The sequence below is a fragment of the Sabethes cyaneus genome, chromosome 1, assembly GCF_943734655.1.
Source record: "Sabethes cyaneus chromosome 1, idSabCyanKW18_F2, whole genome shotgun sequence".
Classification (NCBI taxonomy): domain Eukaryota; kingdom Metazoa; phylum Arthropoda; class Insecta; order Diptera; family Culicidae; genus Sabethes; species Sabethes cyaneus.
In genome coordinates this window covers 141,459,766-141,473,723 of record NC_071353.1, presented here as the reverse complement: position 1 = coordinate 141,473,723, position 13,958 = coordinate 141,459,766, and the positions used below count along the sequence as shown (strand labels likewise).

Sequence of the window (13,958 nt, the reverse complement as noted above, 5' to 3'; positions counted from 1 at the left end):
TCGGAGCTAATTATAACCGGATTCGAATCAAATTCTCCTCCTAGACCCTGGAGATCGTCGGTGCTGGTGAAGCTTTGAGCTATAACGGACTGGATAAAAAGAAGACTCCTAGAGTCCTAGCCCTGTGCTACCCTACGCGCACTAAAAATTTGGGGAACGGCAGCGAATAAGAAAAACGCATTTTCTCCGTATGCCAACCATTCTGTTGGACTTGTCAAGAACGTATATATTTTTCAAACAGCGGGTATCAACCCAACCTACTGAAACAGGGCAATTTCCCCACCTACTCTATTTCCCTAGGCGAGTTCCCCAATCGCTTTCTCCTTTTCTAACGAGCGGCAAATTACAATCCGTGCGTGAATTCCTTATCCGTTCTATTCCCCACCCAAGTTTATTCAAAAACTCATGCCCCAGCGGAGGGTGAAAATTGATAAGCAAAGTTGGTTAGGCGGAGAACGTCGCTCACACTCTCATTTTCTCGCAGCACCGAACTCTTCAACACCCATTGCGGCTAACTGTAAAATCCGCCGTGGTTCTTTTTCTGCAAGCCACGCAAAAATGTTTGAATGTTTAATTTTCGTTCTCCAAGTTACAAGGCATTTAATTTAAACAAGCTGCTTAATTGACCTTCTGTTTAAATGCAGTTTCGCTGCGAGCCCTTGGCAAACTGGGCCGCGCATTCTTAGAAATGGCCGTTCTACTTTCTGAGCCACGCGGCTTATTCTACTTTGCAGGGATTGATCGAGATTTACTCCCAAAATTCGTAACGTGGAAGATAGAGTCGCTACACCCGTATTTCGGTTACAACTTGTAACCTTCATCAGTGTGACAAGTTTATAGACCGCCGTGAGTCAATGAAATTTCTTAAACGTTTTCCTCGATTTTATTCGTGAATTCTACTAAAACACACGATTTATAATTATTCCCTAAAACATTATTTTGCCGAGACGTCTTTCATGAGGTTCTGCGAAGCGAGTTTAAAACCAACGTTCAGCAGAAGGGGGGCCTATTCTGTAAGTCACGTCGAGCATGTCGACTCGACTTAATCACTGTCGAATGTCGAGTGCGGAGTGAACGGGCAGCATATAGCGACTCAGTGCATAACCAAAACATAGCAAGGTCAGGTATCACTTGCTGACAGTCGCGTCGCTAGCTGTTTAGTGGTCGACTCAGTCGAGTTACTCGACAAAATCGTGTCACGTGTGACTTACATAATACCAAAAGTGTACTAGTCGAGCAAAATGAAACTCGACGTGACTTACAGACTAGCGCCCATGGCTTGCAATGGGTTTATTTGTAACACTATTTGAATCACCTTTGTTATTTTTGTGCCTTCTCCATACCATTGTCAACCTAAGTAGTAATTCTAAAGCCACTTGGTTTTACTTGAATTTTATAAAGGTTTTATTTCGGTCTTAATCATTACCTCTGGGTTTATTGTGGTATTGCGCAATACCAAGAGGATACGGGTCCAATCACACTTATAGCTAGCTAGAAAACCATAATAAAACTGTTAATACAGCAAATTTATTGTGGTTGCTAGTTGCTTATATTACCACGTGTGGCGTAACAACACAAAATGGCGCACCAATCAAAATTGATCTTATCGCGGTTACTTGTCAAACCGCAATAAATCTGTTAGTTTTATGGAGTTATTAAAACGGTAACATCCTGACCAAACAGTATTTTTGCTGCTATTATGAAGAATACCAAAGTTCAACACCAAAATATTTTTTTTATGCGAAGCCATATTGCCATATTCTAGTATTTTGTTTTAGCTCGTAAACAACAATTCATCAAAGCAAAGTATTTTGCAGGGAGAAAGTTATTATCAATCGGTTTTCCTGTCAGAGGAAGCAACTAAAATGATTTTGCTAGAAATTGAGATTGACTAACTAAATATTTTCAATTTGTTAAAACAACTAGTTTTCGAAAACTGCTGAATTTCAGTGGCCCGCTGATTTTATCGACCTATCATATCAAAATGCACGATGAACTTAAATGCGCACATGGTGCAAACCAACGAAATTGCTTAAAATTTTATAAATATTCTATGGGATATTTTATCCTGGTCGCTATGAACCAAATCGTTCAGAATGATCTGTCAGTAAAACTAAAACTTTTCTGCTCACGGATATAAGTTAAAAAGCTAGCGAACTTATTTAGCGTTTGCCAGAAAAGCGAAAAGCATTTTTAAATTATGGCGATGGCTGTCAAGCAGCGAAAGCTTAATTGGTTTTATTGCTACTTTCAGCAGAGCGTATTACGACTACTTGAGCTTATAACCTGATTCTTATAGCGGTTTTGAAAACATTCTGAAGAGTGGGCCACTTGGTCAGAAAGCAGTTTTACAGCGGTCATCAGAAAGTTCTGGTGGAGCTCATAGTTTACTAGCGGTTTTATGAAATTGGTCATAAAACCACTATACGAACGTAATAAAACTTGGTATTGTTACTTGGGAATGCTCGAATAAATTGGCAGCCCTGTATGTAGGTGAATATAAAGCCCATTCTGCGCATACAGTTTTACCCCTGTTAGCATTCTTTTATCTGTCAGCTCATGAATATCACTACTGAACTGCTGACAGTGTTTGACTTTCTCAACCAAAACTAATTGAAGGAAATTGATTAAAACTTCGCTAGTAATATGTACGTTTATTATATTTCTTTTGCCACTGTCGGCGATTCAAAATGAATGAATGAATAAATGATTCACATTTGATTTCATTCACTATTGTCGAGAAAGAATGAATGTAAAGAACAACATGAACATAGGTAAAAATGATACTACTGAATGTCGTTTTTGCCGATTAGATATAAACTGCTGAACGTATACTCTGCAACTGTGGAGCATTATTCAATCAAAGGATGTCAATCTTTGGAAAGGGGTTATTAGAGCATTTCGAAATTTGGCAAAGTGATCCTGGTAGGGTATTAGGCTTTATAAAACGAGTCGAGCCTAACTGGAACCGTGTGCTATGTTAACCATTGTCCATCACACCTTAATTGTGATAGGATATCTAACTAGCACCTAATCAAATATGGGTCATACAACAAAATTCCTTATCAATGGACGCAGTTGTAATATGGCTCTACAGGAGAGAAAAAAAAACATGAACATAAACGCAAGTGATTCACTCGAATCGTTGGTTTCAGGTTGCCAATAAAGCAAAATGAAGCCTAGATGTTACATTCCGTTACAGACTTCGCAGTCAGCTGTTAGAGTACAGGACAATTGCGGGGCCAGTCCTACGATCCTATTAACTCTAACAGCCTCTCTCAATTGAGATTCGAATATACGACGACTGTTTTAAGAGAAGCGGGGTGACATTGCGATTCTCGTTTCGAGTGATTTTGGTTCGTTTCGACCACGTTAAACAAATGGGCGAAACGAACCAAAATCACTCGAAACGAGAATCGCAATGTCACCCCAGCATCGTACCTCGAGGCCAACTGGGAGACGGGCTGGCAATGCTGAGTTCATTTCATCTGTACTGGAATGAGCAGTATGTTGCAACAATTCAGGCGTATTGCATAAATCTTTTGATGTCAAAAGAAATATATTTTTATAAGAATTCCAATGGTGCGATGCTTATTCACGGCACGCATCTGTTTCTAGATGTTTTTTTTTGCAAAAAGAAGGGTATTTTACCCTATTTTTCTTGACATGTTGTGCTGTAAAGGTTCATAACTCCTGATTCCGCTGGGGTAAAATTGATCCTTTTTTGACATGAATAAGCTATCTTTAAGTGGAATCCGACGACTTGGTATTTGTTTACGATATATGGTTTAAACTGCCAAGTTAGCTTCGGAATACGAGGCTGTCCTTACAAGGCAGTTGACGAATGTTTAAATCTCGGCTAGGCGATGCTGCAGATTGTTGCACTAGCTCCGTAACTATCCTGTACACAGCTGGCTGTGAAGTCTGTCCTCAAAGAGGCGTCAAGTTCTTAAAGACGTTTACACCCATGGCTTTGCTTTTTTACATGCTTGTTTTTTATTGTTTTGGTCAATAGAAGTGAATATCTCTAAGTTTTGCTGGGATAAATCAAATATTTTTTCACGAAAATAAAGTTATTTTTATATGTATTCGAACAGTTTGGTGTTTGTTTACAGCACCAGATTGTTTTTTGTAGTTTTGGTAAAATAAGGTAGGTAAGGTAGCATTTAACTTGGCGCCGTTAACTGAGAAAATTGGGCCGAAATGACTAACCTGAAATGACTGCCGTCGGAAGCTACATGAAATTTGCTTTCTTTTGGCGTAAAAAGATCGGTTTTATTCCAGTGGGTTGCAGAGTTATTGATCAATGCATTTCTGTACTCCTAGAAAAGTAGAGTCAAATGCCCTTCATATGGCGAAAACTGCTAGGAACAGACCCATGCCGTAAGCAAGGACCACACAACATTGGAATCCCTTTAAAAAAATCTTTCAATTGATAAAATATTTAATGTAGTCCCGCAGCATTTGGAGAGCAAACAAAGCAAGCAAGCAAGCAAAATGTGTAGAACGATAGTTTTTCAAAGATGTTCTTTTATGAGTCATGTCAACTGAAATACTGAATAATTTTCAGATATTTTTTCACAGAAGAGAAAATTTGCTTCCTTTTTCATAAAAAATAGTGCTTGTTTCGTGTCCATAAAAAACAGTGCTTGTCAAGCAGATTTTTGACTATAATTCAGAAATAAAAATAGCGCTGTCGTGAAATTTTTGTTATCCAAAAATATGTGTTCTACGATCGTTGGTTTAGATGCTATGAATGTTTAGAACAAACGATGCCCGAAAAAATCAGAAAATTTGCTTCTGTGAAAACTGAAGACCTCATATTTTTTTAAATACTATCTTTTTGTCATAGATAAGCCTCTTAACTCATTCTCACGTATACAATTTTAATTTGGGCTTTTGGAACTCATCGCTCCAAACCTGTATGGCACTTTTGAAAAATACCTTATTCATTCAGAAGTGAGACTAACGGATTGCCCATAGGAACCCTTGTGGTTTGTTTGTAATTTTTTCCCAAAGCCCTCCTAAATTCTCCTCCGTACACAACTTGTTTCTACTTGTTGTTCTACTTTTTTCAACCGTGTGCTACTTTTGTGTTGTTTCAAAAACCAAACAGTCTAAGATGCTGGTTCTTTCGTAGGAAACATCAGTTGTAGCACCGAGAAAGGCCTGTTAGTTTTTAAATATAACTAGGGAATTAATCCAACAGAGGATTTATGTAGTGAATGATTCATTCTGTACAAAATAGTCGTAGTCGAAGAATAAAACAAACAATTCAACAAATACGGGATATACTTACACTCGGACTCTGCATCAGGTTCGGATCGGAAACGTAATCGTTCAGCTTGCTGCCAACGACGAACATCGCAGCCGAGCCGGCGTCGGCACTGCCATGTGCAGTGTCCAAGCATGGCGAAATGAAATCTGGATCGTTGTTGGTAAGATTTTTCAGCATCGAAACGTCGTTTACACTTTTGGAGGTCATTAGCTTGGGTGCTGCCACGGTGGAACCGTGGTGACGCTCCTTGAACTTTAGATCGTCGGATTTGTTTTGCGGCAGCAGCTGCTGCTGCTGTTGTGGGGTTTCCTGCTGGTCGTTCAACTCCCGTAGATTGATGTGGAACTTTTTACGTAACAGTAGAACGCGATCCTCCGGGGAGAGACCCAGGTCTTGGTTGGATTTTAACCGAGCGCGAGCTCGTGCTTCCTCGCGAAGTTGCTCGGTTAGAGTGAGCGATTCATCCGGCGGAGGCTTAGCAACGGTGGTTCGTGGTGTTGCTGAGATGTTGTATATGGCAGAGGCAGGAGTGTTGAAGGCAATATTCTCCTTGTTGGGTGACACCGGCGGAGACACCGTGGCAGGATGTTTGAATGATGCTGAACTGTACAGCGAAACTTTGGGCGCCGCTGTTTCGAGCTGTTCCGTCGTTCCCAGCAATCGGTTTCGCCGTTCCGGCGCAATCGGATGGTACGATGGAGCGGTGTCCGTCATCGCGATGGGGCTAGGTTGCGGCTGACTGTTCGGAGTGACCGGTGATTGACCGCCGAGAGCGTTGGTTCGATTGCGGATTCGATTCATGCGTTTCTCCGCGTTTAGTTGTTTCTTTGTTTGCAGCTTATCCATGACTAGATCGTGAATGATATCCTTTTGCTTCACTCGCTCCTTGGTAATTTCTTCGATTTTCTTTTCTACGCTCTTTGGCACCTCAATTGCACTTTGCTCGGTGTAAATACTGCTAGTGACCGGCTTTTTCGTGGTTTCTTGCAGCGTAGGCGGTATCTCCGTAATGACAACCTCTTGTCCCAGCTCGCCTTTGGAGGACTTTCGCTTGCTTTTCTTCACCTCCAGTGAGTCTCTGGCATTGCTAATTTGCGCAATCTTCTGCTGCAACCGTTTTACGTACTCATCATAGCCAATATCTTCGATACTGTTTTTGAGGGAATCTTTACGGCAGTTCCGATCCAAACTGCCACGCTTACCGGCGGAGCTGGATTCGGTAGAAACCTTCCGAACGGGGCTGCTTGATGACTTATCCGCCGCTTCCACATGCTTGGAACCGAAGGAACTTACGCTACACCTTCCGCTACTGCCTCCTGAACCGGTTGTTGTTGTTGCCGTCCGGTCGGTGGTACCAGCTACAATGGTAGGAGCTTCACTTTCCTCCGTAGTGGTGGCTGTTCCCTGCGAGGACGTCACTACCAACAAACTATCTTCTTCTATGTCATTGAAACTGTCGGGCTGTTGTAGCTGGGGTTGTGACGGCTCACTTCCTGGCTGAGTCAAGGCTTTGTTCTGCGCGGCCAACGCACCGAAAGTAATCTTCGATGGTTGAACTTCATTCATCGGTGTTTGAGTGTCATCTTTCGGAACATTTCCTCCATTGTTAAGAAGATAGGCGCCCTGCTCGATGTAATCCACTCCTGCTACCTGCCTATTGATGGCCTCAACTACTCTTGTTTTCGTGACCAGAGAAGGTACGTAACCCTGACCATTTCCGACCGAATGTAGAATTGTCGGCGACGAGTCTTTGCAGGGGTCCACAAATTCCACATAACCACGATTTTTCAACATTTGCCGATTGGTAGCGGAGTAACTCTCGATACAACTTTCCTCCTCCGAACCCGTGTCCATAAATTCAATGTCCTCAACAGCCAAATTCTTCATAATACCATCTTCGGCTTCCGGGGCACGGGGTTGCTTTTTCGCCAGCAGCTTCGGCCCCAACGGCATGGCTTGCGCAATCAGTTTCTTCTGTTGCAGCCGACCGTGCTTTGGTTTGTTGCGTTTGATCGTTCCTTTGTTCGAGTTCAGGGCAAATTCGATGTCAACGAAATTTTCCGACACGGCATCATCGGCCGCCCAGTCCGAGAGTTCCGTTTCGGTGAGATTTTGCGTAGTCACTTCCGTTTCCGACTCGGAACCACCGTCGCCTCCTTCCGCTTTTGCCAGCTGTGGAAGGAGCTGAGTGGGAGCTAGCGGGGTCTTCTCGGCGTCCGTATCGGGTGATTTGCGTGGGGCAGTGAAACTTAGGTGGCGTGGTTTCTGTACGGGTTGATCGGCCGGGATCTGATCGAGCACCAGGGGAAGGTTGATCATCGATTCTAGCTTATTTTCATTGCGGGTGTCGAATTTGAGATCCGGCTTCGGTTGGGTAGGACTAGATGGTTTCGAGACTGGCGCTGCTGGCGGTATCGGAGGAGGAGTGCCCTCATGAGGTTCAAGTTCTAGTACTGGCAATGGTATAGGTGCTGGAATTTTATCAGGCGTCGTCTCTTCTGGAGGAGTGGGCGTCTTTAGCTCCGCTTTTTCTTCCTTGATATCGTGAACATCCTCCGTAACCATGATACTATCCAAATTCATTTCCTGTTGGGCAATTTCCGCAGCTATCTTAGTATCCGGTGGTAACTTTTCCAACAACTTGAGATCCTCCGGATCTCCTATATACTTCCCGTCGATAATCATCAAACTATCAATCTGCATCAACTCCCCGGTGGTATCACGAATTTCCACCCGTGGAACGAACCTCTCATCAGTGTTTTGCGTTTCCGGACTGGTCGTAGAGTCCAGAATAAAATGAGGAATATCATCAACACTGGAAGTGCTGGAAGCCGATTCAGAAATGCTATCCGACTCATCCGAGTCATCATCCTCTTCTTCGGCTTCATTATCCCAGGGGACGTCGGGAACTTGTATTGACGTTTCATGCGCCGGACTCCTTGCTCGTTCGTCCTGACCGTCATCATCAACATCAACCGCATCATCATCATCATGAACCTTGTTATCATTACTATCCATCTTGATGCTACTGATAATATCCGGAACGTTATTCTTCAAAGCACCATTGGTTTGCGATAAAGTCTTCATTTCCCTAGCCGACGGAGCAGTCATGCTAAAATTCAACGTGGTCTCCACCAACGATCTATCACAGTTCGGAGAATCCGCCGTCAAATCAATAAACATATGCTTCAGATTGGAAATATTTTTAATTTCAACGATCTTGTCATCGTGCCCCCCATTCCCCTTACTCTGCTCCACATTCTTATTTTCCTCCTCGGTTTGCTCCTCCCGTTTCCTAATCTTCTCCGGAGTTATCAAACTGATAGTCTCAATCAACAGCTCTTCATTATTATTCGGTCGATCATCCTTCTTACAGTCATCTTCCTTCTTCAGTTGATCCTCCTTTTTCATTTCATTCAACTTATTCTCCACCAGCGTCGCATTAATGGTTTCGGCATAACGCTTCAACCCTCCACCGCCAACAATCTTCCCATCGTACACATTCTCCTTCTCATCATTCCTGCCGGCTGCCATCAGAGCCTCCTTCCTTAGCGAAAGCAACGTCGGCAGCGCCGACTCCATCTGCCCGACCGAAGCCGTCTTCTGCAGGAAAGTCTGCATCGCCGGACTAACCTCCGGCGCCGGGTGCAGCAACTTCTGACACTCCGTGATATTCGAGTGAAAGCTTTTAAACTTCGAATCCAGCGCCGATGCGGAACCACTTTTCAACACACCCCCGCCGGTGAGTGACTCCCCGAGCAGATACTTTTTCTTCAGCTCCAAGCTCTTCTTCGAAGCGATGCCCTCGGTGCTGGCGGTTTTGCTGAGCGTATAGTCACCCGGCCGGGGGATGGAGAGAGGTGCCCGGTGCTGGCTTAGCTTGATGCTGGGATCTACCTCCACCAGCGGTTTGAACTCGAGATGTATGTCCTTTCGGTTGTTGTTGTTGCTGCTGCTGAATGGGTACGACGGTTCATTGGCTCGCTGATGTTGATTGTCCGCCGTATGTTGGCGCGAGTTTGCGTTGGCTCCAACTGGGAATTGGCGACGCATCCGAACACCGTTCTCGATTGTCATTTGTTTAACCTGGGGAGAAAGAGTTGCGATTATTTAATATCATCTATCTATAGGTAGGTCAAAGAAATCTAATTTAAGGAGGCGTAAAAATGATTTTAGCAGAAATTGGGATTTTGTGTGTTCTTTAAATATTTTAGATTTCTAAGAGGTTTAAATCTAACAGTTCAACAACTGTAACAGGAAAAGCAATAGTTAATCTTTGAGGACCGATAAAAATAATTCCCTGACAAGTTGTACAAATAAAAAGTTACACTCTGCATTCGGCATTGTGCTGCTATCAAGAGAGCTTAGCCCAGCGCATTCACTAGTTCGCCTTTCCCGTTGACAGCCGAATATGATCGCAGCAAACGTTGACACTAAAAAATTATCACATATACAATATTTCGGTTAGAATGGCATGGAATCGTCTGGTTTCGTCGTTAGCTGATTGTCCCCAAACCGATCCAGCTTGGATATCGTTGCTGGCAAGACATCCCTACAAGCTACACATTTGATTTTGCTATATTATGCGCCTTATAGAATGTAGGCAGACTTTCCGGTCATGAGCATTCTGTTCCAATGTCAGGAAAGCCTCTTGACGGCTCTAGATTCCTCACCCTAGAAAGTGCCCGCACTCTATGTTAGGAGCGATTCACGACAGCGTCTGATACGGAGCGGGCGGCTGAATTAAAAAACGTGGTGTCTTGGCATTTAAAACTTAGGTGGCAGCTCCATCACAAGAGTTGGTAGCCCTAGTAAGGCAACCTACGTACACGCCAAATAATCCACACGTAAATTTCTCTACAGGGTGTTACGTGACTTTCAGTTGAATATTATTGGAAAATACAATAACATTTATCTGATTTTCATGTAAATGCACGCATACTAATCCAAACTACGTTGAATTCACTTAAATAGTACGGGAAAAGTTGAATGGAAAAAATCACATAACTTTTCTCGTAATTTCGACACCGAGTACTGCTAGAACAGCTTCAATTTAGACCAACCACGTGTTTTTGTCTTGACCTTGAAATACAATTGACATTTTTTGAAACAATAGTTCTTTTACAATTGACGAAGGGACGGTAAAAGAAAGTAATGAAAATTCTAGAGTGATGGTGAAAGAGCGCTTAACAAGTAGTCGTTCTGACTCCTACTTTTTGTCCTTTTGACAGCGTACCACTACGTAGATTTTTAAATCATCACCTCAAATTAGTTTGCATCTATAACCAAGCGAGAATGCCACATCGTTGAAGAAAATGACTAACAAAAGTGGTCCCAAATTGCTTCCTTGCGGAATACCAGACATAATAACAAATGACGAAGACACGCAATTGTCTTGCTTGACATGCAGCGTTATTCCAGATAGATAGCACGAAAACCACGATACCAATCTTCATTGTCAGTGTTGTCGAAAGCCGCCTTTAGATCTGTATAGATGTCATCAACTTGCGCTTTACCTTCCATTATGATAGTCATTGAACAAATGGTTTTATTACCATTAACACTAACAAGTTCGTAGTCATTGATCTACCTGGAACGAAACCATCCATGCTGGTCAGAGGAGATATAAGACTTTATGGCTTGCAGGGTTCGGTCGTTGAGAATAATCTCGAACAGTTTCGACGCGGCGAAAAGGCTCGTGAGCGCACGGTAATTCGTGACGTCACGACGATCACCATTTTTACACACAGAAAACATGTATGACAGCTTTCAGCTCGCAGGAAATTCTCCTCGCACGAATGACCGGTTGAAAATCAAGGCTAATGGCGCAGCAAACATACTAGGTCAGCGACAAAAAAGGAACGTAAGAGCTTTTTTACTTTTTTGAGGCAGTGATTTTAGAGGCGGCAAGCTTGGTGTCTGCATCAGACGATTGTTCGGCTTGAAAGATAATAGCCAAATGTATCGCAAAGAAATCACATGCTTCCGTTTCATTTCTACATTCTCTGCCGTTGTAAATAACGTTGGATGGGATTGACTGTTTTTGACGTAGGACTCTTACGGCAAGTTTTAAGATAGGGTGTCATTCCAAAAAATCGAAAAATGCGAGTTTCACGAAAAATGATAGGTTTTAAGCGCTAATAGCTCAGCGGTTTTCCGATCGATTTTCAATATTCTTACACCAATCGATCGGAAAATCTTCTAAGAATTGACCCAAATGAAGAAAATATGGATTCTTGATGTTGAACTATTGAAAAATTGAAAATAATGAACCTATGTTTTACCAGAATTCTTGCTTCGTGATTGGTTGTTGGAAATGACGTCATCAAAGTAGAAACGCGTTTTCACGCTTCGGCTTATAATTCAGTCAATTTTCAATAGATTTCCAAGATATTTATACCAATCGATCGGAAAATCGATTTGGAAAATATTGAAAACACAGAAAACTATTGATTTTCAATGCGCGTCATTGAAAAATTGAATTATTTTCATATTTTTGCCTTCTCTCGTCAGTGCTTCCCTAGCACGGATGACAGAATATATACGATATAAGCTATGGGTTAAGCTTCCTTATAATTGTAATTTACGCCCTATAGAATCCGAGCGAAAATTGTTGAGCAGATGTTGAACGTGTGTTAGAGCTGGAGCACTCGTTTCGCTGCCGTGAAGGAATATCTGGCTGCTGAAGTTCCGGAATTGGCAGGAAATATGCTGCCCGCAACACCGAAACGATTAGAATTATCGTCACTTGCTGTCCGGTGTCACCACTGCTCAGAGAAGTGTCTTTCCGAACATCCAAGCATCCAAGCTGTTTTGTTGCTGCTCAAGAAGATGGAAAAGAAGGCTTCAATTTCCAACGTATCACGTCGACAAATCGTTCTTTTAAGGACAAAACATAATGTTCATGAAGATTTGAGAAATTTTTGCTCACTGATTTTAATTCTATTTACTTTAGACTGATTCTAATTGTTCGCTTCTTATCAAATAATTTTAACCGACCACCTGTCGCGCTTCTGTTTGTTTGTTGCTGCTGGTTGAGTTGGCCGTCTCGAAAGGTAAGAAGCAACCAACAAATATACCAGCAACAAATATAATGTAGTCGATCAAGCGTCAAAATGCATAAAACCATGGGTTTAATAAAATGAAAGTTTTAGTAACATCTTTTGCATCTTCATTGAAGAATTTGTTCATTCTTTAAAGAACGGTTTTCGGTAATTGATGAAACCTAGGAAACTTGGAACTTAGGGCCGTAATTTTTCTTTGGCAGCAAAAGGCGAACGGCTCACTGGTAACTTTGCTCTTTTGTTCAGACTGAAATTGGAATGCTCTATTTTATTTAACGTAGATGATAGAATGAAGGACCATGAAAAATAGGTGTGGCCGATTCTTGTCGCTTGCTCTGGTACATAATACGTGGTAAGCCGGCGAACAGCATTATTCAAACGCTGGCTGAGCTACTGCCAACATCGTTTGCCGGGGCAAACGAAAGTCAACTCGTGCACGTTTGCAGTTCCCGGTCGGCTACTGAGCGTGTGTGTGTGTTAGAGCTGGAGCACTCATTTCGCTGCCGTGATGGAATATCTGACTGCTGAAGTTCTGGAATTGGCAGGAAATATGCTGCTCGCGACAACAAAACGACCGGAAGCATCCCACGTCACTTGCAGCTGGCCACTTGGAGTGGTATTTCATCGTGATTCAAGACCATACACGAACGGCTTCGTTGATCGCATAGCTGCTGAGGCTTTCCGGTTGGTCCGTTGTAATAAGCGTTGCTTAGCGGTTATCGTTACTCGAATTTACCGAACAGAGAATTACGTTACGTGCGTTAGTGCAAGTTTATTGCAAGCAAGAATTATGATAATCAAACAATCGGTCCTTTTAAGGGCCACACAACGATTGAAAAGTTTATTATATTTTCTTGCCCAGTTAATACCATAATTACAGTCAACGAGGAAAAAGTTGAATTTTTCATTATTGCGGACGACCAACCAATGACGGCAATAAGTTTTATGGTCACGGACGACATTTTCTGCAACTTCCAAAACGTCTCCAGCTTGTTAATGGTTTATTATCAGTGTTCTTTTGTAAGCCGCAGAAAAGTTGCGCAAACCTTTCAACTTTTTGAAAACTCGTATACCGTCTACCGATTAACTAAGGAAAAGCACTATTTAACGTAGAAACAGATCATAAAAATTTATTTACTGTTTGGTTTAGTTACTGACTTGGTTTCGATTTAATAAAATAGATTCAATCAGTTCATGGATATAACTGCAAAATCGGTTGAGGATTGAACCTATGCAATGTTACTACTTTGATAAACGTTACGTATGTAGGTTGTATACATGAAGAATCGTATTATTACATACATGGATACATCCTACTATCGCTACAAAGAGACTTACGTGGTCCTACGTCACCTTTGCGGTCGTGTCTTGTGCACAACCCCTCTGATATGTTTCTCTTTGTATTTACAAAACTCCAAAGGACTTTGGATTCCGACGCAAGCCAAACTATACCTGTACGCTTAGAATGTACGACTTTTAAAGTGCAGAATTTAGTTTTCTATAGTTGTCAGTTTATGACAGTTGAAATATAAGCCCTCGCAGTTGCGGTCTCGTTTCGCTTTCCGAAGAACGAGAGTACACCAGGGCGCTGAAATTAGTTTTATTTTCACTGGATC

General features: G+C 42.3%; 1 protein-coding gene across 4 annotated transcripts in view; it reads right to left on the bottom strand.

The window, feature by feature from the left end:
• LOC128742179 (F-actin-monooxygenase Mical) overlaps positions 1–13,958 on the bottom strand; it is a 158,038-nt gene that overhangs the window by 11,935 nt on the left and 132,145 nt on the right. For all 4 annotated transcript variants that reach the window (XM_053838450.1, XM_053838466.1, XM_053838441.1 and 1 more), the window contains exon 12: positions 5,300–9,364. In XM_053838450.1, the coding sequence (XP_053694425.1) occupies positions 5,300–9,364 (4,065 nt within the window). The remainder of the gene's footprint in view (positions 1–5,299; positions 9,365–13,958) is intronic.